General features: G+C 46.5%; 1 protein-coding gene and 1 long non-coding RNA gene across 2 annotated transcripts in view; one reads left to right on the top strand and one right to left on the bottom strand.

Moving 5' to 3' along the window:
• The window catches only part of AK5 (adenylate kinase 5), a 239572-nt gene that overhangs the window by 211419 nt on the left and 2002 nt on the right, over window positions 1-26151 (top strand). The window contains exons 12-13 of the mRNA XM_045897391.3: window positions 987-1103; window positions 12366-12554. Of these exons, the coding sequence (XP_045753347.1) occupies window positions 987-1103; window positions 12366-12554 (306 nt within the window). The remainder of the gene's footprint in view (window positions 1-986; window positions 1104-12365; window positions 12555-26151) is intronic.
• On the bottom strand, window positions 7665-12511 carry LOC135364160 (uncharacterized). Its single transcript, XR_010410894.1, has 4 exons — window positions 11748-12511; window positions 11015-11146; window positions 10280-10532; window positions 7665-9776 (listed from the first exon to the last, which is right to left on the bottom strand). It is a non-coding gene; the product is annotated as an uncharacterized LOC135364160 (long non-coding RNA).

Here is a 26151-nt window from a genome sequence, read left to right as displayed (position 1 = left end):
AGCTACATTTTATTTCTCTCTGATGTGAAAGTCAAGAGGCAGGTGGAGGGTGCTTAGCAGAGACCCATCTGCCAGACTATGTACCGGCCCAGGTTTCTTCCACTCTGTTGCTCTGCCAGTCCCTCAAGTGTTAGCCTATCTCATATTCTCCCAGGAAACTGGTCCCCACAAAAACCTTCAAAGCAGAGGTGAGCATGCTGCAGCAGAACCTATAATTAGAACCCTCTGGAAAATAGAAAATAATGTTTTAGCCTAGTTCTGTAAAGTATGATAGCATTATCTTGCAATCTGGTATCTTCCTTAGATAGTTTAAGTAAAGAATATCCCTTTCATGCATCTTTTTTCCTTTCAAGTCACCATCCATCTCTGAGCTGCTGGATGCCATAGGTATCAAAAAATATTCATTCGTGCCCTATAAGGGCCCACGCTAGGCTCTGTAATTAGAGCTTGTACAGTGCAGGCTGTATTGGCTAACAGAGCTTTATGCTTCCTCTTCAACCAGCCACCGTCCCTAGCAATTCTCTCAAATCAGTGAATATCAACTGTTATAAAATATTTACTGGAAAAAATCAACAGAGAAGCACATTCTATACCATGTTTTGCCTAGTTTTAAACTGCCACTATGCTTAATTTATGCAGTGTTACCATATGAAATACAGCCACTATATTTCATCTATTCTAAGATGCTATTTTAAGACACCCCAGTAAAATATAACTGATAAACTATTCCATATATAACTATATACCAGCACAAAAAACACTATTAAACTGTGACTGATTGTAAGATATCTACCAATTTTATAGACAATAAAATGTGGGGGGAAAGTGAGCCTAAGAGTGGATGAAATATGATACATTTCTGTCGGCTGTTAATCTTATCTGAACCTTTCTCCCTTCCAAAATGGGATGACTAGTGGAGATGGGTGGTAATGCTAGTGTTGTTCTGTACAAGAGCTCAGATCCTGACCACTGTCTCTCTGCTCCAGGGCATCATTCTGGAGCTCCTGAAGGAGGCCATGTTGGCCAGCCTCAGCAACACCAAGGGCTTCCTGATTGACGGCTATCCCCAGGAAGTGAAGCAAGGGGAAGAGTTTGGACGTAGGGTGAGCTGTTTTTATGGAGATCTTCCCAGAAGGAAAATAAGGGACATCATTGAGGTTGGGGGATAAATTCAAAAGCCTATCCCTCTCCTAATTACATTAATCAAACTTTCAGTTGCAAATGGCAAAAACTCAACACAAACTGACCAAAAAAGAGGGGAGTGGGGTGGGTGGGTGATGGTGCTGGATTTATTGACTCAAGTAACTAAAATGTCCAGGAGTGGTTCACACTTGGTTGGACCCATGTATCCAAATTTGTTCATCCATTGTGTGCCTTTCTCCATCTCTTGGATTCCGGGCTCATATTTCACCATCTAAATGATCTCAGAGAGAGTGTTTTCCTTTTCCAATGGGGGCAGCAGATGACCCAGGGTAGTGTTTCATTATCCTGGATTAGGTCATGAGCCCATCGCTGAACCCATCACTGTGGCCAAGGGGAAGATGGGAGGGCATATAATGGAATATCTAGGAATACCCTGATTCATCCTGGAAGACCAGGCTGGGGATGGGAAGGGAGGAGGGAGCACCATACCTGAAGCACTCGGACTGAGAAAGGGAAGGGAAATTACCCAAGAAAGAATAGAGATGCCCTTAGAAGCCAGAAAGGGAATTGATGCTGGACAAGCAGAGTCAAATGTATGCACCGCTCCAACCTCCCAGCATCCAACCTCCCCAAGTCCCTCCGTCTCCTAGTGAAGCAGGTGGGGCAGGGCCACTTACAGGGGAACAGTAGTAAGTAAAAACCATCATAACTATCCCTTATTGAACCTACTCTGGGCTCGCTCTGGTGTTACACAGTGTATATCCATTTACCTCTAAAGTCCAAGCAAGGGGGAAACAATTGTCCCCAGTTATTAAACAAAGAATCCAGAGCTCACAAGAATTCATATTTATCTAGATAGCTCTTTAGACTAGTTTTAAGACATTTTCATGTTTCATTTCATATATTTTTAATAACCTTTTTAGATAGATAGAGGAGGTATTTTCTTCATGTTAAAAGTGATGAATTTAGCCCAAAGAGATTACATGACTTGCCCACAGTCACATGTCTGGTAAGTGACAACTGCTGGTAGGATGAAGATTCCAGAGCCTGTCTCCATCCATCTCTAACACTGCAATGTGGATTACAGTGAATCAGACTTGTATGTCTCCTGGAGGTTAGTCTGACCTTCTGAGCCTGTTTGATTGAACTTCCTTAGGTAGTATCTGAATATTTAAAGGCCATTTGCTCACCTTCCCCTACATTTCCTGCCAGGAACCAAAGTCAAAGAAAAAATGTGCTGGCCTAGTTGGCAAGAGTGGGATGAGCCCACCAGGGCTGTCCCTCCGCTCTGGAGCCTCCAGCAGCAAGGTGGGAGTAGCAGAACCTATGACTCTGGTGGTTCCAGGAAGTTCCCAGTGGGGGGCGCTCACAGCCAGTATTCTACTGAGCTTTCTCCCGCACAACAAACCACTTTAAGAGCTCAAACTTCGATATACATCAACTACTTTTTTCAAAAAAAATGGAATTGGGAAGATTGCTATGCCTTTTTTAAATATCATGATAAAATACCCATAACATAAAAGTTAACATCTGAACCACTTTTAAGTGTAGAGTTCAGTAGTGTTATGTGTATTTGCGTTGTTGTGCAACCAGTCTCAAGAAGTCTTTTCTTCTTGGAAAACTGAAATTCTACACCCATTAAACAACAACTTCCTGTCTCTCTCACCCCCGCTCCAGCCCCTGCAACCACCATTCTACTTTTAGCTCTATGAATTTGATGACTCTAGAGACCTCTTCTAAGTGGAATCAGCCTGATTTGTCCTTTTGTGGTTGGCCTATTTCACTTAGCATCATGTCCTCAAGGTTATTCATGTTGTAACATGTGTTACAATTTCCTTCCTTTTTAAAGCTGAAGAATATTTTGTTTATCCATTCATCCATGAACAGTTACTTGGGTTGCTTCCACTCTTTGGCTATTGTAACTAATGCTACGAACATGGATGTACAAATCTCTCTTCAGGACTTTGCTTTCAACTCCTTTGGGTATATATACAGAAATGTAATCACTGGAGCATCTGGTAATCCTATCACACACCACCTACTGTAGCTGCTGCGCCATTTTACATTCCCACTAGCAGTGCACGAGCATTCCAGCTTCTCTACATCTTCACCAACACCTGTTATTTTCTGGGGGTTTTGGGAGTAGCCACCCTAATGGGCATGAGGTGATCTCTTATTGTGGTTTTGGTTTGCATTTTCCCAAAGATGAATGAAAGATGTTGAGCATCTGTTCATGTTCTTGTTGACCATCTGTTCATGTTCTTGTTGACCATTTATATATCTTCTTTGGAGAAATGCCTATTCACATCCCTTGCCCATTTTTGAATCAGGTTGTTTGGTTTCTTGTTATTGAGTTGTGGGAGTTATTTATATATCAGATATATAATTTGCTAATATTTTCTCCCATTCTGTATGTTACCTTTCGTTCTGTTGATTGTGTCCTTTGATGCACAGGTTTTTCTTAAGATTTTTTTTTTTTTAGTAATCTCCACACCCACCATGGAGCTCGAACTCACAACCCCAACATCAAGAGTTGCATGCTCCACTGACTGAGCCAGACAGGCACCCCGATGCACAGAAACTTTTTATTTTGATATAGTCTAATTTATCTGTTTTTGCTTTTGCTCCCTGTGGAGTTTTTTTTGAAGGTTTTATTTATTTATTTGACAGAGAGAGACAGCTAGAGAGGGAACACAAACAGGGGGAGTGGGAGAGAGAAGCAGGCTCCCCTGTTGAGCAGAAAGCCCGATGCAAGGCTCCATCCCAGGACCCTGGGATCATGACCTGTGCCGAAGGCAGACGCTTAACGACTGAGCCACCCAGGCGCCCCATGTTCCCTGTGTTTTAATGTCATGTCCAAGAAACCACTGCCAAATCCAATGTCATGAAGCTTTTCTCTTATTTTCTTTAAGAATTTTATAGTTTTAGTTCTTTCATTTAAGTCTTTAATTCATTTTGACCAATTTTTGTATACGGTGCAAAGTAAGGGTCCAGTTTCATCCTTTTGCATGTGGATATGTGGTTTTCCCAATACCATTTGTTGGAAAGACTGTTTTTTCCCCAGTTGAATGGTCTTGACACCCTTGTCAAAAATCGTTGGACCATCTGTGTAAGAGTTTATTTCTGGGCCCTCTCTTCTGTTCCATTGGTCTGTATGTCTGTCTTTATGCCAGTACCACACTGTTTCTATCACTGTGACTTTGTAATAAGTTTTTCAATCAGGAAGTGTGAGACCTCTAACTTGGCTCTTTTTCAAGATTGTTTTGCCTATTGAGGAAACCTTGAAATTCCATGTGAATTTTAGGATGGGTATTTCTATTTCTGTAAAAAAAAAAAAAAAGCCAATGCCATTGGGACTTTGATAGGGGTTGCTTTAAATCTAGATCACTGTGGGTGGTACTGACATCTTAACCATATTGAGTCTTCCACAGACTGTTTAACATTTTAGCTTCTTCTAGTCTTTTAGCCAAGCTGTGGATAAGGTTCCTGGGGATACACCATGAATAACTGAGTAACCGGGAAATGTTTTCTACACTTCAGAAACAGGGCCTTGGCAAGTCTAGAGGATGGAGAGAGGATAGAGAGGAGTTGTTGTGGGGTCAGGCCCTTGACAAGGGCTGCCTGCTCGCAGGGATTGGCGGTTGTGGAAGCACACCATTCAAATAGGTGGGAGATACCCTGTAATGGCCACAGGGTCCACGGTGTTTCCTAAGCTTCAGGCTTCACGGTGACAGCACACTTCTAGGTGATTTCACTGAAACTTACTTTGCCTGTGAACTTAAGGTCCGAAGAGCCCTGGGAGGGTCTCCAAGAGAGTCAGGACAGGTCATGCAATACTAGCTTGGAAGTGCTGGGGGAAAATGTCTTTGAAAAGTCTACTTTTCTAAATTGTTCTTTTGAAGGCCCCAAATGGTCCAGTGTGGTAAGGAAGATGTATGGTAAAGATGAGCATCTCTTTTTTTTTTTTTTTTGTCAATTACTAAGTGCAAACGACAATTATAAAAGTTATAATCCATATTCTCCCTTGGGGATTTTTATAACTGGAGGCAAATCCCTGATTTTAGGCCCGTGGGGTTCCAAACTGTTTTGAGCAGTGGCATTCACGTAGAGCTTCTTTAAAGCATGTCAGTCAAGTGGTCCGGAGTTCAAAAAGCTGAATCTTGCCTCTGTCCTATATTAGTGCGACTCTGGGCAAGTCACTCAACTTCAGCCTCCTCCTCTGGACAATGGAGGTAATAACACATCTGCCAAACCCTAATTCAAGGATTTTGTGAACATTGAATGACATAACATACATAAATGTGTTTTCTAAACTGTAAAAGGCTATAAAATGTTATCTCATTTAGGGTCAGTTTTGTTTTTTTTTTTTTTTTTTTGAGAGAGAGAGAGAGAGCGGTCACATGCAGGGGGAGGGGCAAAGGGAAAGGAAAAGAGAAAATCATAAGTAGACTCCACGCTCAGCACAGAGCATTACACGAGGCTTGATCCCACAACCCTGAGATCATGACCTGAGCCGAAATCAAGAGTCGGACACTTAACCAACTGAGCCACCCAGGTGCCCCAGAGTCACTCATTTTTTTTAATCACACCTCACACAAATCTGTAAATCCCGATTTGGTCAAACCTTTCTCCTTTGCTTATAACCCAGGTAGCATGAAGTAAAGGTTTTACATGGCTAGTGGTCTGTTCCTGGCCTTTGGCATATATGAATTCAAAAACCCATATGATTTCCCCCAAAGTAAAGCAGAACTCTCCCTCCCACTGGGGGCCCCATTCAGACAGGCATTAGAATGTGGCAGAGGGGCGCCTAGGTAGCTCAGTCGGTTAAGTCTGCCTTGGGCTCGGGTCATGATCTCAGGATCATGGGATCAAGCCCCAGCTCCCGGTTCAGTGCGGAGCCTGCTTCTCCCTATCCCTGTGCCCCTCCCCTGCTTGTGCTCTCTATCTGTCTCTCGATCCCTCTCTCAAATAAATAAATAAAATCTTAAAAAAAAAAAAAAAAAAAGGAATGTGGCAGAGAAGAAAGCTTACTGGAACTCAGGAGTGAGAAAGAGTCATTAGCGTGGTGACCAGGCAGTTTCAACCAATGTTAAAACTCATGATGCCATTTCAAAAAATACACAAGTGCCCAGTTTCATTAATGACCTGATGACCTACAGTGAGAGGTCTACAGAAACAGTCTTTTACACACTGCTGGGAGGAGTTTGCAAAGGTCAAGCATGGTATTGATTTGTCCCTGGGTACAGTCACCTTGGAAGATTCTAATGTCCCTTACTTAGGCTGTATGCAAGGGAACACATCCAACCTTCCAAAGCAACTACTTGCTTTAAACTTGACCAGAAGAACAAAGATGCTAAAAATACACAGAATGAGCCGCTCTTGATTCATTTATGCCCCTGCAGGGACCCCATTGTTTGTAGAGCCCCCTCCAAATTACAGGCAAGGAATTAATTCGAAATTTGGCAAAGACAAACACAGACATCTGATTTTCTCCAGAGCTTTAGAGCAATCAGCCAGGTTGGGAGCAGCGTGAGCGTTTCTCATGCACCAATCAGGCCCACAACTGTTTGAAGCCCATTCGGGCCTGGGAATGGTTTTAACCAGCCTTTCTGTGTCGCAGAGACTGATGTGCCTGCTGCGTGGGACCATCTGTTGCCGAAAAACCCCAGTTCAGTTCGTTAGGCTGACGTTCTTACATACCTATAGTTGAGTCCTCTGAGACGCAGCATCTGTAAGGATTTGCTTGACTGCTGTACATGACCTCACCAAAGACCAAACCCAAACTAGTGTCCACCGCTTAAGGGTGTGTCTATGTGCGATTTCTCTACGACTGTCCTATCTTCTATTCCCAACGCTGGTTTTGGCCCCACTGAATTCATGATCTGTGCCTTCAGTATCCAACATGGTATAAGGGGGGGGGGGGGGGTCAGTGTGTGTGAGTGTGTGTGTGTGTGTGCACGTGCCCGCACAGGTGTGTCGACGTGTGCGTGACGGGGGCAGAAGGAATATGAAGAAGGAGTTGGGGTCTCTGACCATCAACTCCATCGTCTACTCCAGTTGAGAACTGCTGGGCACAGTGTCCAGGTCCTAACAGGCCTGTATTTGGAGCTCTGCTGCACAACTCACTGGCAAGTCACTTAACTTTATCTCAATTTCCTCTTCTGTAAAACATAAATTGAAAATGGCTACAGCCACGCCTCTTGGGAAGATTGGATGGGGTCCTTGAAGAGTACCTGACACATTCATAAGCCTACATATGGTGTTCAATCAATTGTTAGTCTTTTCCAGAATGACGTATTTTTGACTGCAGAAATAAAAACTGTATACCTCTGAGACAATACAGAAAAGTATAAAACAAAGACTAATCACCCAGAGGTAACTCCTATTAACCTTGTCATGTCTGTTCTTCCAGTCTGAGTTCTACCCATTTGGTTTTTTTTTGTTTTGTTTTGTTTTGTTTTAAGATTTTATTTATTTATTTGAGAGAGAGAGAATGAGAGACAGAGAGCATGAGAGGGAGGAGGGTCAGAGGGAGAAGCAGACCCCCCGCTGAGCAGGGAGCCCGATGTGGGACTCGATCCCGGGACTCCAGGATCATGACCTGAGCCGAAGGCAGTCGCTTAACCAACTGAGCCACCCAGGCGCCCTGAGTTCTACCCATTTGTATACAGATAATATCATACGGAATACATAACTAATAGAGTAATAGCTGTTATTTTCTGAGCACTTGAAATATGCCAGGAATTGAACTAGATGCTTTACATATGTCATTTTATTAATCTTTAAAATCCTATTCAGCAGATACTATTGTTTCCACTCTGTAGAGTTATTATCGTCTCCAAGAGGGCTATGTGCTTAGCCTGGCTCTCCAGTGTGAAATTGAAGTGCTTTCCTACATTAACCCAAGCTTGTGCTCAACAACAGCCAAACTAAACAGATATTAACAGAAATAAAATGCATGTGCTTGCTCTTGGCTTTTCCCTCCCAGGAGCCTCTTAGCTGAAATTGTGCCCTTCGCCTGAATATGCAGATCATTTTCCTGGGTGTGTGCAGGATGACATTACTACCCCTCTGCCTGATGATGACTCTTAACTACCTCATAACACTTCCATCTACAGGATAAGTGATTCTCATTTTCAGAATGAGTTCTTCCCCCGAAAAAATAGAAGGGGGGGAGGGGTTTTGAATCTGGCCAAAGGACTTTCTAGTTGGTGTGTTCTAGTTGCTTGGAATTGCGAGGAGCCTTGGGGACCACCTTGGGATGCCCCACTTGCAAATTCCTGCCCTCCTCATCTGACTTCCAGTTCGTTATAGAACTTTGAGCTGTGTAATGATAGAATGGTAGCAGCGGGATGGTATTTTTGTTATTAGGGTTGTGTGTTCAGGAATGCTGGAATGACCCAGATACCCCTCCTCTAGGGAGGTTCCTTAAGGGGAGGTACCTCTGAGGTGAGAGCAAATGGAAAATAGGCATGCCACTTTCTTGTTAACCAAGGGCCCTTACCTCCCAGCGCGGTGAAGCCAGGAAATACGCTGGAGCATGTAACTCAGGCGAAAAGCATGGGTGGGGCCTCTGACTCTTTCTAAACCCAAATCTGACCAACGGGGGCTTTTACAATGAAAAGGGATGAATATATTGCCAGGCTCACATTTACGTAGTGCTTAAAATGGGCCAGGCACTTGACGTCTATTAACTCATTCATCCTGGCAATGTGTCCTGTTGAGGTAGAAACTATTATTATCCTCATTTTAAAATGAGGAAAATGAGGCACTCGGAGAGAACAAGACCGCTATTTCTCCCAACAAAAGAGAGTTTTGGGGGGCACGCCCCTGCCCACTGGTAAATAGGGCCCAGCCAGTGTCCTGACTTAATCAGAACAAAACTAAAGTGTGGGTCAGGGGAGAGCAGGGTAAACGCCCCCTCCCGTCCCACCTGCTGGGATCGGGCAAGTCAGTAGCCCACGGCGGCTGAAGCGGACCTTCTCCTCCTGGTGGCTGCTCTCAGCCGGGATGAGCGCTCATCCCAGCTCGATCCCGAGACGCAGCGAGAGCCCGCGTCCGCAAAACAGAAGGGTCTCGCACGCCACCCGCTTGCTTCCCCGCTGTCTCGCCCTCGTCTCCTGGCCCCGTTTGGCCCCCCGGCGTCTGGCCTGAGCCCCGTCCCGAAGGAGACGGCCACGAGGGGAAGTCCCCAGGCTTTGGGGCTACACACAGCTGACTCGGGGCCGTCAGTAACAGCCCTCAGTGGCTTCGGGCAAGTTAACCTCCCTGAGCCTCCATTTCCTCTTACGCAGAAGAGAGATGATACTTCCGGCAGGAAAAGGGCCAAACGGGCCGAAGGGAGGGCTGTAGGCAAAGCCGTAGCTATCGAAACGTTGTTTGCTTGCGGGACGCCAACCGCCCCTACGGGACCCTGTGCTCTAACACGCAAAGCCTGTGAAGAACCAACTCCGCCGCGTCAGAATTGCGGGGACCCCAGCAGGGTGAGGCTGGGGGCAGGGGCGTGTCCCCAGGTCTCTGTGAGTCATTCGCACACGGGCAGAGCGCTCTTCCGGTCACGTGGTGCTCACGGGGAGCCAGTCTCGAGGAAAAGAGGCCGAGCTGGGACGCAGGGAACTCGTCCGGAGGACTTTCTGAAGAGAGATGTAGATCTCAGTGCTTTGGGAATGGTTAAAGAGTATTTCATTCAAACATTTCAGAAACCATTAGTGGTACAGGCCGCTTCCACATGGAAAGACGGCTGCACAGCGTGTTGCGTAGGAAGGGAGCGTGGGAGGAGGGTGCGGTCAAACCCCATCGTCTTGGAAACGGCTTGGTAGAGCAGCTTTCCAAACTGTTACCCTGCGAAGCACTGGCCTGGAGATTTTCCTAAAGTGAGGGACTGATCCAGCGGGGTCAGGGATGGTGCCTGCGACTGCCTTTCTCACCCGCCCCCAAATGATGCCTGTGCCCCTGGTCTGTGGGCCGCGCTTGGGGAATCCGCGCGGAAGCCAAAACCGCCCCTCGGTTCTGCATTCATTCTGACGCCAGCTGCAGCTCAGCTACCCATGATCTCTGTGTGCCCCTGAATGAGTCCCGGAATTATCTTTCCCGTCTTCAGGAGCGGCCCCCAAACTCCCACAGTTAGAAAAATCACCTTGTCTTCTCCTGCAGAGCCCACCGGAAACGGCTCCGGGGAGCCCAACTCTAACCGAACCCCAGGCCGCCTCCCAAGCTCGCCCTCTGCTGGTAGACACGAGTCATTTCCTTCTACACCCAGCCTCTCCTGCTGCTCAAACGCTCCTTTTGTTTTCCAGTTGATACAGGCAGAAAAGGTGCATGACCTAGTCCAGAGGTTTCGCTCTTGTAGATTCTGGAGCGTTTTCTCACCCTGTTCCTTCAAGTACATCCTGTAGAGGGGGTAGATAAACGTTTGATCAACCCTTACTAGCAACTTACTGTTCCGTGGTGCCTAAAAGTCCTCCTCCCCCCCGATTTTGTTCCCATCCCTCCCAGGCACTTTCCAGAGTGGGGCGGCAAGCCTTCATTTACTCACAGCCTGACCACTGCAAGATGACGGACGAGAGGGAGCAAGTTTCTTGGTGGTTGTGGTAGGGGAGGCGACACAGACACAGAGACATTAGGAGCCAAAGAACGTTTCAGAGAAAGATTGGGAGATTCCTGCTGCTGATCGTATCATCATCATTTATTCACTGAAACATTTCTTAGTCACCTACCTACTATCTGCAAGGCTTGGGACCAGGAGTCAAGCATTCATAACCCTACACAAAGAGATTGTAGCCTAATAGGAGAAATAAGCCTAATAGCTAACACTTACTAAGTACCATATGCCAAACATCATACTTACATTATTTTATTTAATTTTACTTACCCCTTACAGCAATCTGTGATCATCCTTATTGTACAAATGAGAAAATGAGGGGCACTGACTGGCTCAGTCGGTAGAGCATGTGACTCAATTTCAGGGTCGTGAGTTCAAGCCCCACATTGGGCGTGAAGCCTACTTTAAAAAAGAAAAGAAAGGAAATTGGGGTGCAGAGAAGTTGAGTGATACTTTCAGTTAATGATGGAGTCAGATAGCTTAAAATTACAATTTGTTATTTTCTCTAATGGGGCTCTGGGGTTTGATGGGCTTGGCTGGCTCGTTCTCACTTGAGGTCCTTTGTACAGTTGACTTTGTACAGTCAGATAGTGGCTAAGGCTAGGGTACATATCTGGCGCCAGGGCTGGGATGTCTAAAACAGTCAAGAGCTAGCCAGGCATCTCTGTTTGCACGGCCTCTCTGAGTGGCGAGCCTGGGCTTCCTCACAGCTTAGCGGTCAGAATAGTTGGACATCTTAGATGATAGTTGATCAGGCCCAAACTGCAAAATTTCTCATGATCTAAAAGCATACGGCCCATGGGGCGCCTGGGTGGCTCAGATGGTTAAGCGTCTGCCTTCGGCTCAGGTCATGATCTCAGGGTCCTGGGATCGAGTCCCGCATCTGGTTCCCTGCTCCTTGGGAGCCTGCTTCTCCCTCTGCATTTCTCTCTCGCTCTGTCTCTCATGAATTAAAAAAAAAAATTAAAAATAATAATAATAATAAAATAAAATAAAAGCATACGGCCTCATTTCCATTATATTCCCTTGGTCCAAGTGGTTACGGATCAGCTCAGTTTCGAGGAGGTAGAGTTCTGGGCTCTGTGTCTCCGTGGAGGAAGAGCTTCAAGTACACCAAGGCAAGGAACTGATGAAGACCACCTTAGAGAACGTCACCACACCTTCAGCAGCCTGACTCCAACCTTTGTGCCTTCCACCCTTACGCTCTGCTGACCCCGCATCAAACAGACACAGGCACTCCGTGCTCCGAGTGGTCACGTAGGATAGAACCGGGTACAAAGAAGGAAGTAATTAGCTCTTCTCATCAGGGAAGGCTTCCCAGAGGAAACACCCATATGCATACACACACAGATGTCCCCTCAGTATGGAGGACAGATTGTGACTGCAGTAGGTAGCATACTATATGATCCCTACATTTTGTGAGGTGACAAAAGCTGAGGGCAAGAGACCGCTCTGAGGCAGCACATGGAAAACAGGAGCCATGAAGTCCAGTCTCAACTCGGCCACGGTGTGGCTGGGGGGCCTTGAGAGAACCAGAAGGCCAGGAAAGGAAAGAACTAGAGGTCTTTCCAGAATATCACAGAGTGGAATTTCTGACCATGTTGTGCTCCCCCACCCCCAGGTTGGAGACCCGCACTTGGTGATCTGTATGGACTGCTCAGCAGACACCATGACTAATCGCCTTCTCCAGCGGAGCCAGAACAGCCCTTGCGCGGAAGACGCCGCCGCCATCGCCAGGCGCCTTGAAGCCTACTACCGAGCGTCCATCCCTGCGATTGCCTACTATGAGACAAAGACACAGCTACGTAAGGTGAAACATCTCGCTCCCCTCCTCCAAAATGAGCCAGTTACCTTTTCTTTCTCTTTTTTTGAGAAAAAATTTTGGTCAAGGGTTCTGGGAATTAGAGCTGCATACAGCTGCACAGTTTCACCTTTGTATAAATCAAAATTAAACATCTGTCATCATGCAGACCACAAAAAGTTGGTCACAGGGTTTTCACAGATGCCCTTATAGTTGCTAAAAACAACTCTTTTTTCCAAAATAGAGAGAGGGAGGAAGGGCGGGGGGCAGGAGCGGGGGGAGACATGGACGAAACATAGCTTCTGCCTTCCAGACCTCAGCTGAACAGGATGACCCAAAAGGTCTCTTCTAGGTCTAAGATTCAGTGACTCTGAATTTCTAGACTTTTACACAGGTCATAATTGGCACTTGGATTTCTTACGGTAACTGTTACTGAGAAAAGCAGCAGACGGGGCCGGGAGAGCAGGTAGTTTGGTGCCACAGTGAAGAGACTGTGGGGAAATGGGTCGCGTCAACCTAACAATCACAAGCGATAATCCCTGGTGAATCACCATTTATTTCATGAATTTGGGAAAACTACCCAGTCCCCCTCCATCCACTCATCTAATAAGCATGTATGAAGCCCCTCCTGTGGGCTATCCATTGCCCTAGTGGTTTAGATATGGATTGTAGATACAGTTCTTGCCTCCTAGAGCTTCAGGGTTTAGTAGGGGCGATAGACAAGCCTCTGATTACGGTATGGGGACAACGTGAGCACAGAGCGAGTTCCAGCGGCCCTTTAACCAGTCTGAGGGGAAAGGAAAAGCATCGAGGAAGGCCACCGGAGGACAACTAAGCTAAGCCTCAAAGAGGGAGTGATGGGAGGGGAGCAGGGCACCCCACACCGAAGGAGCCCCAAGTGAAAAAGGTCAGGCGGAACAGGGAACTCGGCTTGGCTAGGACATAAGGTGCCAAGGAAACGAGGAACAAGAGATGGGGATGGAGAGGGAAGCATGGACCAGATCAAGATGAACCTTATGCAGAACCAAGTAACTGTCCTGTGGTGGATGGGAGGGGGGCAGACACAGGAGTTAAGACAGAATGGTCAGTCCATCCGCCTTGCGGAGGATGGATCCGAGAAGCAAGGCTCCCAGGGAGGCTGGGTGCCAAAGCACAGTAGAGAGCGCGAACCCCTACTTTCTGCTGGTCACAGGAAGTTCAGAGGAGGCATCAATTAGTAAATAACCAACGTGTCTCTGAGGCAGCTACATCATCCGTTCCTTGGCAGAAACCACTGATAATGAATTCTCATCTTCTACACCTGTTAATAGTCCATTTTCCAGAATCCTAAGAACTTAGCCCTGAGTGTAGAGGTCTGAAAGGTGTCCTTTGATTTAATGCAGGGATGTCAAATATGGGGCTTGAGAGCCCCCATCCCCCACTTCCCTTCCGTGGCGGACATTGCTGACCACTCGTTCTGGGGCCCTCAGAGTGCTTGTCAACACAGCACTCCCGGCGGCTCCTAGCAATTCATGGGACCTGATCTGCAAGAGGAAACCTACATGCTGTGCTCTGTGTAGCGTTTGGCTGCCACGTAAAACAAATGCTTACATTCAACACAAGCAAAAAAAGAAAGTACATTATGTAAGAGCAGGGTCTTAAGAATTCAGGGTTGCAAAAGCCTTTACAAGATTAGTGATTTCTACCCTTTGTGCAGCCTGGAACACCTAAGAAAATTGTCCAGATAGAAGAGAATTTCTTCCACTTTCGATTTGTAGAGGTGAAAAAAAAAATCATTAAATCATTCAGAGTTTAACCACTTGCAGAGTCAGAAAATCCCTTTTATCTCCCTCTGGTCTCATTCCAACCTAAGTTCTACACACTTCACAGGTGATTGGCACACGGATACAGGACCGAGTTCTCAGAAAAATCTGAGTCCTGGAATCCTCCTTAGAAATATCCAAGTTAGTGGAAAACGAAGTTTCCAGGTCCATTTGACTCATCTCGTCAGCTTTCCCTGCATTTTGAGATGCTGGCAGCTGGGTCCATGGTGAGGTCACGTTTATGATCCGCTTAGCAAATATTTAAGATCGCTCCCAGCCCTGACTCCAGAGCGGTGCGCCTCCAGCCCGCGGGACCCCCAGAGGGCCTCTCAGAGGAAGTGCCTCTGCCCAAAACCGGATGAACGTGCCCGCTCCCCAACCTCCCCCAAGGACAGCAGGGGCCCTCGGAGTGCTGGGCGCAGGGAGGTGAGACTCGTTGCAGTTGCCCCCGTGGGGGCTGCCAGCAGCTGGGCCACAGAAGTGGGGACTGGAGGAGAAGCAGGGGCAAGTAACAGGTTTGTTTTCCATGGGGGATGGGGAACGCCTCTGCGCTCCTGGGCTCCATCTTCTTGCAACAGCTTCATCTCCCCCCTCCCCGGATTCTCCGTGACAGTTTGTGGCTCGTCCCTGTGATGCTCTTTGGATGGTTAGCACCTCCTCCCCGTCTGGTTGGTTTATGGACCCTCGGGCAGGGCTGTGTACCATGCAGGTGGGCCCCTGGATCATTTCAGGAGTTTTCTTGAAACTAGGTAGGAGTGGTGCAGGCGCTCCAAGATGCAAGCAAATCAGCAGCTCGGTGAGATTTCCTCAGGAATTCGAGCCACATCATGGTCCAGCCCAGAAGTAGACCGCCCTGCACCAGCGCTTCCTTCAGGCCTCAGGGTTGCCCAGGTACGCTGAGGATGAATCCGTCAGCTAACACCCCTGCCTAGGGACAGGCAGCCCTTTGGGCCCCCAGCTAGCCAAAAAAAAAAAAAAAAAAAAAAGTGCAGTGAAATTTCAAACAAAGGTAACAAAAAGCAAAGTGGAATTGATACAGCCACTCTTTATGCCCTTATGATGCCAACATTATACAAAACAGAACTTCTGATAACGTAAACTGCAGGCTAGAGCCGAATGTGAGACAAATGATCCCCCCACTTCCCAGCCCTTTCCCTCCTCTCATTAAGGCAGCTTTGCTGGGCACCTGGGCAAGCGCTAGAACAGAACTTTACTCCACTCCTCTCCCCCTGCGCTGTGCTCAGGGCAGACATCCTTCTTCAGCTGCAGCGCTGCCGTCTCACTAGGTCTGGTCAGTTGCCTCAGATGTGCCCAACACGCAGTATGACAGCCACACGCACCTCGCTGGGACCGACCCCTAAAAGGAAGCTTTTTTCCCTCTGAGTGAGAGAAGTCATCATTTAAAAACGAACAAACAAAAAACTGAAATGTAGCATTTCAGGGTAAAAAGCATAGTACCTGGCCAAAGACCCCTGGCGGAGAAAATACCGTCCTGGGCAGCAGGAAAACTGAGGCATGGTGCTGTGATGGAGCGCTGTGAATCTGGATGAGGGATTTCACTGCCTAACCTCGCCCTTCTTCACCCTCAACTAAGATGGTTGGACAGAGTAGGACCTCCTGGAATCCTCCAGGTCTATCACTATGATTCTTGGGAATTGGGAAAATAAATAAATATATATATATATATATATATATATATATATATATATATATATATATACACACACACACACATAATTTTCTAATCATAAAAGTAACACGGACTTATTTTAGACAATATAGCAAGCTAGGCTCTTATGATGAAGTCTTATCATCACTCAGAGGCACACATTCTGGAGTATTTCCTCCAAATCTTGTTGCTGTGAATTTTAAAAACATGACTGTAACCATAGGCATATTGACTGATTAGGGCTCCTCGGTTGTAGGTAAGAGGCACCAACTCCAGCTGGCCTAACCCAAAACACAAAACTTAATTATTAAGGTGATGCAACCCACAGCTGAAACCCAGCAGGCCCAGGCAGGCTGTGGGACCAGGTCCCTCTTGCTTTGCACACATGCCTTCTTCTCTCACTCATCCAGATTTTTCCTTCTCTGGCCCAGAAGCCAGAATATGGCCACCCTGCAAATTCCACATCCACGTGTTACCACAACAGTTCCAAATTCCAGACAGAAATGTTCTGACTGGCCTTGCTTTGCTCAGGGTCTTCTCCCTGGTCCTGTCAACTCTGGCCAGGCAGATGGGGGTCACATGGGACTTTTTCATTTGTTCCGTGGATATTTTGTTGAGTGAGGACTATACATCAGATACTATTCTTGGTCCTGGGGACACAGAAATAAACACAATAGACTGAAAAATGTTAGACAAGAAAGTAAAATAATTGCTGATAGGATAATCTTTATGAATAAAACAAAACAGAATGAGTTGTTGGTGGGGGAAGGGAGGGCGTATTTTAGGTGGGTGTTTGGAAAGTGTCTGAGGGGTAGCATTTGAATTAAAACCTGGCCCATATACACATGGCTGCCTGGGACTCTTCCCTGAGAATTGGGTGGGCGATAAGGAATTCCCAGGAGAGAAGGGCTTGTTGGGGGGGAGGGGTTATCCCCCAGAAATAGCTACCTCAAGTGGCATAAGCAGAATTGTATAAATTAATATTTCAAGCTTCTTTTTGCCAAGTATAAACGTAACAACTTTTTTTAAAAAAAAGACACAAACTAGAAAATGTAAGAGTATAGAGATAAGAATCTTCCACCCAAACCACTAATGAACAGTTTGGTATATTTTCTTACATTTGTTTTTCTCCACCTGTTCCGTACTTTTTGCTCAGGGTGATAATCAGCCCCAAAACACCCCGGGCCATAGATGAAAGGGGCTTGGTAACAGATGATAACTGTCCCTGGGTTATTTATTAGCCTTAATCAATTAAAAAAAAAAACAAACAAAAAGAGAGGCCAATGACTCCGGAAACACGCGTTTCACAGATGCAGGAAATCAAGTTCCTTGGCAACTCTCTCTACCTTTGCAGAGGAGAAAGTTAGGGTTTTTGTTCCCCCATTCTTCTGCTGCAGTGTCCCAGCTTCATAAATAGTTTAGCCATTTTTAGTAAGTCCTGAAATAGAGCAACATCCATTGTTGTTCTGGGGAGTCATCCAACCTGGCAGGAGACTTCCTGTGAACTGAGGGAGAAAGAATGAGAAAGGCAGTCCCTGGCACCGGCTGGAAGGGAGGGGACGCAGAAGGCAGGGGAAGGTCAAACTTCACCCTTGACGACCCTTAGCCGACTGGATTCCGAAGTGCGGAATCTAACACAAGTAAAGGAAAAGCCCGGATTACCTTTATACCTTGGATTCTCTGTACTTGAGGTCTTAATTTTGATTCTTCTTTCAGTTGGCTAAAATAACTCTTTAGTTCAGTTTTTCTGTGACTCTCGGACAATGTTGCTACAGGGGCTTTACACACAAATGACAGCTTCACTGGATATAACATTTAGGTCATAATATTTTCCTTTCTTTTTAAGCTTTTATTTATTTATTTGAGAGAGAGCAAGGGTGAGAGAGAGCAGGAGCAGGGGGAGGGGCAGAGGCAGAGGGAGAAGCCCCGCCGAGCAGGGAGCCCGACGCTGGGCTCGATCCCAGGACCCTGAGATCATGACCTGAGCGGAGGCAGATGCTTAACGACTGAGCCACCCAGGTCCGCAGTCGTAATATTTTTCAATCAGCATTCAGGAAACATCGCTCCACTGTTCTCAAGCATTTAGTGTCGTGGAGGAAAAGGCAGAGACAGATTTGGAAGTCAACTTTTTTCAGCTGGTATCTTTAAATATACTGGGGTTTGGGTCTTTTTGTTTTCCCCGTGTCATTCGGTTCTCGTGTCCAGATTTCGGTCTGCCTTCATGCCCTGGCACAGTCACCTTTCTTGTCTAACTTGAGAGTTTTCTGTAATTATCCTCCGATTACTTTTGCTGTCTTTCTGTTCCTTGTCTCTCCTCAAAATCCCTCAAAAACCACGAAATTCTTAGATCTCTGTTCCTTCTATACTAGCTCTGTCCAAAAGAAATACAAATGTGACCCAGTGTGGAATTTTAAGTTTCTCCAGCAGCCACCTTTAAAAAAGCCAAAAGAAAACAGGTGACCCCGATCTGATCAAGGCTTGGCAACCGGTGCGTATTTGACATGGACGGCGCATCTCAGAGTGGCCGCGCTCAGAGGCTCAAGACCAACATGCAGCAGGGACGTCTGCAGTGGGGAGTGGGGCTCTCCATCTACAGCCCACTCCGTGACGTCACTTCTGTGCTCTGGACTTCCTAGGAAAAAGCCCAACTCCGCTTTTCACGCTATCAGTCCTGCTCCCGAGCTGCCGACATTGAGCTTAATGCTCAGGTGCGTTTTCCGTTGGCCCCAGCTCAGTCTTTTTTCTTCTCACACTGCTGCCTTCTCACCACACCTGTTCTCATGCCGTGACTGCTCTCATGGCACAGCATCCACGGCTTCCTACCTATGGTCTAAACCGGCAACAGCATCCATTCGTTGCCCCTCCTCTGTGTTTGTAGAGCCCTGTTTCTTTCCCCAGCTTCGTACTTGTCATGCTTTATTATACTGACTTCTCTACAAGTCTGCAGCTACCAAGAGAAAGTCAATTCTGTAGTGGGAAGCGGGATGTCTGTCTTGTTCGCAGCTTTTCCCCCGGGCACGATGCCTGGCACAAGAAAAAAACGTGCTCAATAAATATTTATTGTTGAGTACTCAAAAAATTATATTTAAAATTTTTCTAGTTCCTCTAGGTTATGATTATCAGAGGTCTTCTTTCCTTCTGAGTCTCTGAGAATGTGTGCCCTTTGCCTGTTTCTAGAGTAGTTTTCCCCAGAAGGCTCAGTTTGTCTTAAGTTTACTCATCCCCTATTCTGGTGATCTATTGCTGTGTGACAAACCACTCCAAGACGTAGTGGCATGAATCGACAGCTGTTACTTGCTTCAGGCGTTTGGAGGAAGCACGGTGGCGATGGTGCCTCTCTGCTCCATGGGGTTTGGGGCCTCAGCTGGGATGACTCCAGCAACGGGAAGCTACCACGGTGGGGGCTACTGTATCCACTACGGAGACGGGTCCTCATTCATATGTCCGGAGCCTGAACGGGGCTGGCTCCGCTGGCACTGTCCACCGGAGCACCTACACGTGGCCTCTCTGGAATGGCTTGCACTTGGCACAGCACGGTTCCCGGCTCCAAAGGTGCGGCCCCAGGAAGAGCCTCCAGTGAGTGAGTGTTCCGAAACACCAAGGCGGGAGCTGCGAGGCCTCTTCTGGCCAAGCCTGAGAAATCACACAGCATCCCTTCTACCTCATTCCACTGGTTATAAGAATGTCCCTAAGGCCAGCCCAGGTTCAAGGGGAAGGGGGTTCCATTTCATCTCTTGATGAGTGAGTAGCAGGGTGATATTCAGAAAAGTATGTGGGGTGGGAGATACTGTTTCAGCTCTCTTTGGAAACTGTACTCTGCTACGTCCTTCAATTTGGGGGTGGATTGGAAGGAAATCTCCTGACCCACAAGACGTGCAGGTGATCATAAATGTCACTTGATGTGTGCTCGAGGACCAGTGGCACTCAGGACTGGTCCTTTTGGATCTCATGCTGGAAGGCAGGCTGGGGTGCATCCGGGAAGCTCACACCTAACATGGGATTTCGGGGCTGAGACGTGCTGAGCGGGGACCACCATCACCCTGAGATGCACTTGACCTGTGCCTCTTTCTGCTTCCCCTCCTGCACCAGATCAGTCCTTCTGGTTTGGGATGTGTTCCCCCCTCTCTCCTTAGTCGTTCTTTTGGTAATACGGTCTTAAATTAGATTTAGAAAAGGACATCCTGGTGGGGCTTCGGGAGAACAGCTCTTGCCTTTGAAAGTCGTGGCCACACAGCAGAAGGATAGATGCCTGCTTTTCTGGTCATTTTCTAAGTCAGGGGCAGATTATGGAATCTAATTCCACTGGCAAGAGGTAGCAATCCAAGTTTTCAGAATTCCTGCGACCATTCACCTTTTTCTGGGTCTCCATGGGCATTTTAGTGGGAAACTGGGAGAGGCTTGCCAGATCCCACGCCCCAGGGGGGAGGGGCAGGGGGCGAGCGTCTCTTCAGATTCTCTGAAGATCAAACAGGCTACGGGAAAAAAGCATTAGTGGGTGGTTCCGTGGTCCCAGCTGTGTTAAAATTGCCAAGTGTTCATGTTGGTGGCTAGCTTTAGATTTATTTCAAAGGATTTTTTTTAATTACCAAAGTAATAAGTGCTTACTATAATAAGCAAAGAGTAAAAGTATCTACGTATGTACACATTATATATATGTATATATATAATAAAACAACTAGCAATGCTCCCTCCAGCCTTACTTCCCTCAAATAACCAGTGTGAGCAGTTTACAGTGTATCTTTCCACCTCTCCTCCTCACCCTCTTCTTCCTCCTTCTTTCTCTGTCTCTTGTATCTCACATTCTCTTGCTCTTGCTCCCTCTCTGACCACTGACCAATCTACTCTGTATAAACACCCCCCTCCCCCACCCATGGTGGAAGGTTCTGATTTCATGAAAATCCTACTATCCTGTACACATTTCTCTGAAACACCTGGCAGTCAGTACACATCACAATGATGTTTTCTTTTTAATAGCTATGAAATCCTCTCTAATATGGATATTCTATAGTTTCTTCAGGCATTTTGTTTCTAGTTTGTTTTGTCCACTGCGAACAACTGGGCAGTCGATGGGAACACCCTTATTTAGGCTTTTGTGTCTCCTAGGAGAGATTGTTGAGCTGTTTTCAGCAGAGGCTTTTTTTAACCCATTTGCGTCCACTTCCCTTTCTCTCCCTGGCGCCGGAGAAGTTTTTTGAACCCAGAAAAGCTCCGGGATTTCCCAGTTCCCGATGGCTGGGCCTCTCCTATCAATGCCCCTCGTTCAGCGGAGTTTGCACCTCAGTTCCGAGTGCGAGGCCTCCCCGGATTCAGGCTGGACCTGCCCAGGTTGAGTGCCACTAGCCACCCGGCTTTGGAGACAGCCCTCCCGCCTGCCGCCCAGTGAAAAGAAATGTGCACGAGGGGGCAGATGACTTCAAGGAGCCCTAAGGTTCTGTCCCTCTCACTTGACAAATGAGGCATAAATCTTCCATCTGCCTCTGACTTAGAAACTTTTTTTTAAAGTTTTTATTTATTTGACAGAGAGAGCACGAGCAGGGGGAGTGGCAGGCAGAGGCAGAGGGAGAAGCCGGTTCCACACAGAGCAGGGGGAACCCGATGCGGGACTCGATCCCAGGACCCTGGGACCATGACCTGAGCCGAAGGCAGATGCTAACGACTGAGCCAGCCAGGCGCCCCTAGATTGATTTTAATTATGTAGTATTAAAGATTCAGTTCCTCGGTGCTAGCCACCTTTCAAGTGGCCCCTGTGGCTCCCACTTTGCATAACGCTGTTCTAGACTATCCTAGAAAGTTCAACCTAAAAACTGCTGGTATTTTAAACAGGAAAATGACTGATCAGGGAGGTCTTAGAATTTTTTTGATGTCTACGAAAAAGAGCTGTCATTCAAAGTTAAACTCCAGACAAAATTCGGAGGAAGAGGAAAAAAGAAGGAAAGATTTTAAACGTAACTTTCTAAATGGACAAACCGCGCTCAGACGTTGGGAAGTCCTGCGTGCAGAGAAGCCATTCATATGCAGATTATAAATCGTTCTTAAATTGTTGCTAATGCTTGTCTTTACGGCTCTCTAGAGCAAAGGCCTCTGTAGCCCTCCCTCCTACGGCCTTGAGAATGAGGAGCACTATGTGGCCTGACCGGAATTGCAAAATGGAGGGCTCCCCAGAAGCGTCGTTTACATCACCCTAACTTTTGAAGACCAGCGGACGCTGGGCCCCAGACAGCGTGCAGGTGCTGCATATTAAGGGTTTTGCCGAGCCTCGTCTGGCAGTGAGGGGGTCCCCGCGGTGGGGGGGCTCCGTCTGGCTCCACGGAGGATGAGATTAAAAGAGGAAGAAGGTGGCGCACACAACAATCATAAACCACTCCGTGGCAGCTTGGGTTTGCCCCAGAAGCCCCATGGCGCCAGGACATGAAAAACAAAACTAAAATTCAAGCAATGTTTGTAACAGCGTGGGAAAATTCAGGAGAAACGCAACTAGACCCGGGCAGTGTTTGAACCAGCCCAGCTTTATGGCTTGCAAATTCACAGAACTAGAGAGAAAGAATAGACAAAATGTGCGTTTCCTAAGGCAGTGTAACTACTCTCCTAATTTAGGACATGTTCTGCTGACTACTGGGAAATATTATCACTGAGTGCTCTCCTTTGAGAAGTCAGGTGAAAACTCAAGATTCTATTGTGTTTCCTGTTCACTTGCTCTTAGCTGTTTTTATAAAAAAAAAAAAGTATTTTCTATACTGATCACTTACTGCAGGATTTTATATCAAGTCTCAGACCCAAAAAGATAGGTTCTTAAAGTCAAAAGTAAATCCACTTACCCAGGTTTCAATTAAATTAAATACATTAAAACTTCATACATTCTGACTCTGCCAAGTCAGACTTGGAGGTCTTTTGGGAAAAGGATGTCGTGAAGCTTATACTTTAACTCTTCCTGGGAAAAGAGAGTTGCTATAAACTAATATAGCATAAGCACTGATTATGGAGCAAAACCTCGGAGGATGTCTTATTTTCTAGTTTACACGATGCTGAGGAAGTCCCCCCCACACAAAACAATCAGGATCCAGGATTCTTAACTGTTCACTAAGGATGTTCAACACCTGCACCTTGTTAGCTGGTTTCAATGTGTTAAAGTTGTAAGCACTGAGAATAGTTCCTGTAACTTAAAATGCACTCAATAAGTTGGCTCTTTCCCATTTCCTTTGAGTTAGAGTAATATATGAAAATATCAAAGTCACTTAACCGTTCTCTTAGAATATTCTCCATGTGGGAATTCTCTGAGCAGGGGGACCAGAGACCTGACCTATCTGCCACTAATATGGTCATGGACAGTGTAAACAATAAGGCACTTTACGGATCTAAACCTTCTTACCCACCCCCACTACATGGGAGGGAACCTGAGAGGGGGCCAGGGAAGTGAGTGAACACCCTTTCCCTCCTTCCAGGGTTTGATAAGGCAAGGGCGGGTTCCGCAGGGCAGAGGGCAGTGGCAGGTTTGCCAAAAAGGGATGTTAGGAGGGCAGACATTCATTCCAAGGCTTGTACATTCAGGTTAAAGATAATAAGGCATTATGGGGCAGTAAAAAGGAATGAAGTATTGATACCCACTAAAATATGGGCGAAACTTGAAAACATGGTGCTTAGTGGGGGGAAAAAAAGTCACCAGAAAATACATTTACTGTGTGATTGCTTTTATAGAAAATGTCTGGCAACAGGCAAATCTCATCCTGAGCTATATTTCCAGCCTCCTCTACTCCTTCCTCCAACTCAAGCAGCATTTGCTGGATCCTCAACAAATGACCGACTGTTCCCTGAAAACTCCACGTGCTTTCAGATCCCTATGCCTTTGCACATGCTGGTCTCCCCACAGAGAAGGCTCTCCTCCTTCTTTATTATCTTCAAATGCAGATCTAGTCCTGTAGGCCCAGCTTGACTGTCAACACCCAGCGAACAGTCTTGACGCCCACTGATGGGCACCTCACCACCATGAAAATGTCAACCGAGATTTGAAATAGCATAGAGTATCAGAGCTGGAACCAAACCTGGAGGTTACCATGTCTGACATCAGTCCCTTTACAGAACAGAGGAGGAAACTGAGGCCCCGAGGGGATGCACGGCTGGTCTGAGTCCTGAAGCTCACCGGAGACAGTACCGGGTTATCATCGCTCCTGATACAGTGCTCTTTGCCTTACACTCCAGCCCTCTTGCAATTTTTTGACTAGGCAAATATTTATCAACGACTTTTATGTACCTGTGATCGATTATATCAACTCATACTTTAAAAACCCTTACGTGTAACTCCCCATTATTACTGTGAAACAGAATCTATAGGCCTCTTTATGGTCAACAAAGGCTTACCATTCCAGCTTCACTCCTTGCTGCCCCAACCAAATTCAACCACGCAGCCATTCTGAACTGGTGGATGTAATATCACGTAGTCAAAAGTGCAAGGACTTCGAGTCAGAGACCTGGGTGTTTTTTTTTGTTTTTTTTTTTTTTAAAGATTTTATTTATTTATTTGAGAGAGAGGATGAGAGGAGAGAGCGAGCACATGAGAGGGGGGAGGGTCAGAGGGAGAAGCAGACTCCCTGCCGAGCAGGGAGCCCGATGCGGGACTCGATCCCGGGACTCCAGGATCATGACCTGAGCCGAAGGCAGTCGCTTAACCAACTGAGCCACCCAGGCGCCCGAGACCTGGGTTTTGACCAGGTCCCTGCCACATACTTAGCTGTACAACCTTGGGAAATTTAATTCATCTTTCAGAGCCTCAGTTTTGTCACGTGTGAAATGGGGATGACCGTATCTGTCTTTCAAGATCCTTGTCAGAATTACCTGATTGTTTAAAAGCATGGAGGCTGGGGAGCAGGGAATGGAATGAGGGAGCAAGTGAGGAGGGGAAGGACTGGAGGAGGGAGGGAGAGAGTCAGGGAGGGGATGATGGAGGGCTTGAGAGAGGATGAGAGAGAGAGAAGAAGCGAGCTAGCAAGCATGGGCAGAAGTGGAAAAAAAATTAAAAATAAATAAAAGCACTTATGCTTCATTAATGGTGAAGTTTATCGTTTTAGATGATGACGACGACTTTCCTCAGGAAGTGTCCCTGCCCTCCCAACAGCCTGGAAGGTGCTCCTCTATCAACCACTCCTGTACTTACCTCAAACCATGTCAATTCCTGTTAATTCTTTGTCTCTGCTCTTGAGCTGGGAGCTCCTTGAGAGCAGGATCCTTTTGTCTTGTTCAGCTTGGTATCTCCAGCACATAATACATTGTTAGCACCCAGGAAATGTTTGTTGGTTGAAAGGAAAAGGAAGGAGAGGAAAAGCAAGAGGCAAGGTGCTGTAATGGACACAAGCATGGCAAAGCCGAAGTCTCTGCCCCCAGGTGGAAAGCCTCTGACTCTCTAAGAATCGGGTAGGACACATTTACTGGGGGAGGGGTGCTTACATTTTTTAAAATTTTAATGTTTTCCTTATTGTGAAATACATCATACACACGGCACTGCAAAAGCAGTGTGTATGGTTTGAAGAATTATAAAACGAACACCATGTAATCACGACGGAGGCCCAGAAGTCGGAAGGAATGGCAGCTCCCTGGGTCTCCCCAGGTCACCTCTTCCTTCCTCTCTCCAAGAAGTGGCCACTTTCCTGATGTTTATGATAATCATCTTCTTGCTTCTCTTTATGATTTACCACTCATGTATGGATCCCCAACCGACACAATTTAGCGTTGCTTGTTCTTGAATTTTACATAACTTGAATCATACTGTATGCATATTCTTCCGAGACTCGCTTCCTTCTCTCACTGCAACGTTGAGAGATTAGCCCCTGTTGCTGACTGTAGCTGTAGGGTTTCTTCCATCACTATACTGGTCCATCATGTGACTATGCCACCATTTATTTATCCATCTATTGCTGATGGACTTTTGTGGTTTTTCCAGTTTGGGGCTATTACAAACATCACTTCTATAAACATTGTTGTATCTATTTTCTGGGATATTTAAATGTGGTGGGGTTTTTTTTTAGCGGGGGGGGAGCGGTGGGTTTGAGAATTTATTTTACCTTCAGGATCTGTGAAGTCCCTAGCATTGTGAAATCGAAACTACTTTGCACAAAGAAGGTAGACAAGAGCGGAAGAAATCAGTGTT

Source organism: Mirounga angustirostris, unplaced genomic scaffold (assembly GCF_029215605.1).
Source record: "Mirounga angustirostris isolate CCGP_5_RB_7025 unplaced genomic scaffold, mMirAng1.0.hap1 SCAF_4, whole genome shotgun sequence".
In the NCBI taxonomy this organism is placed as follows: domain Eukaryota; kingdom Metazoa; phylum Chordata; class Mammalia; order Carnivora; family Phocidae; genus Mirounga; species Mirounga angustirostris.
The sequence above is the reverse complement of the archived record's forward strand: the minus strand, read 5'-3'. Positions and strand labels throughout refer to the sequence as shown.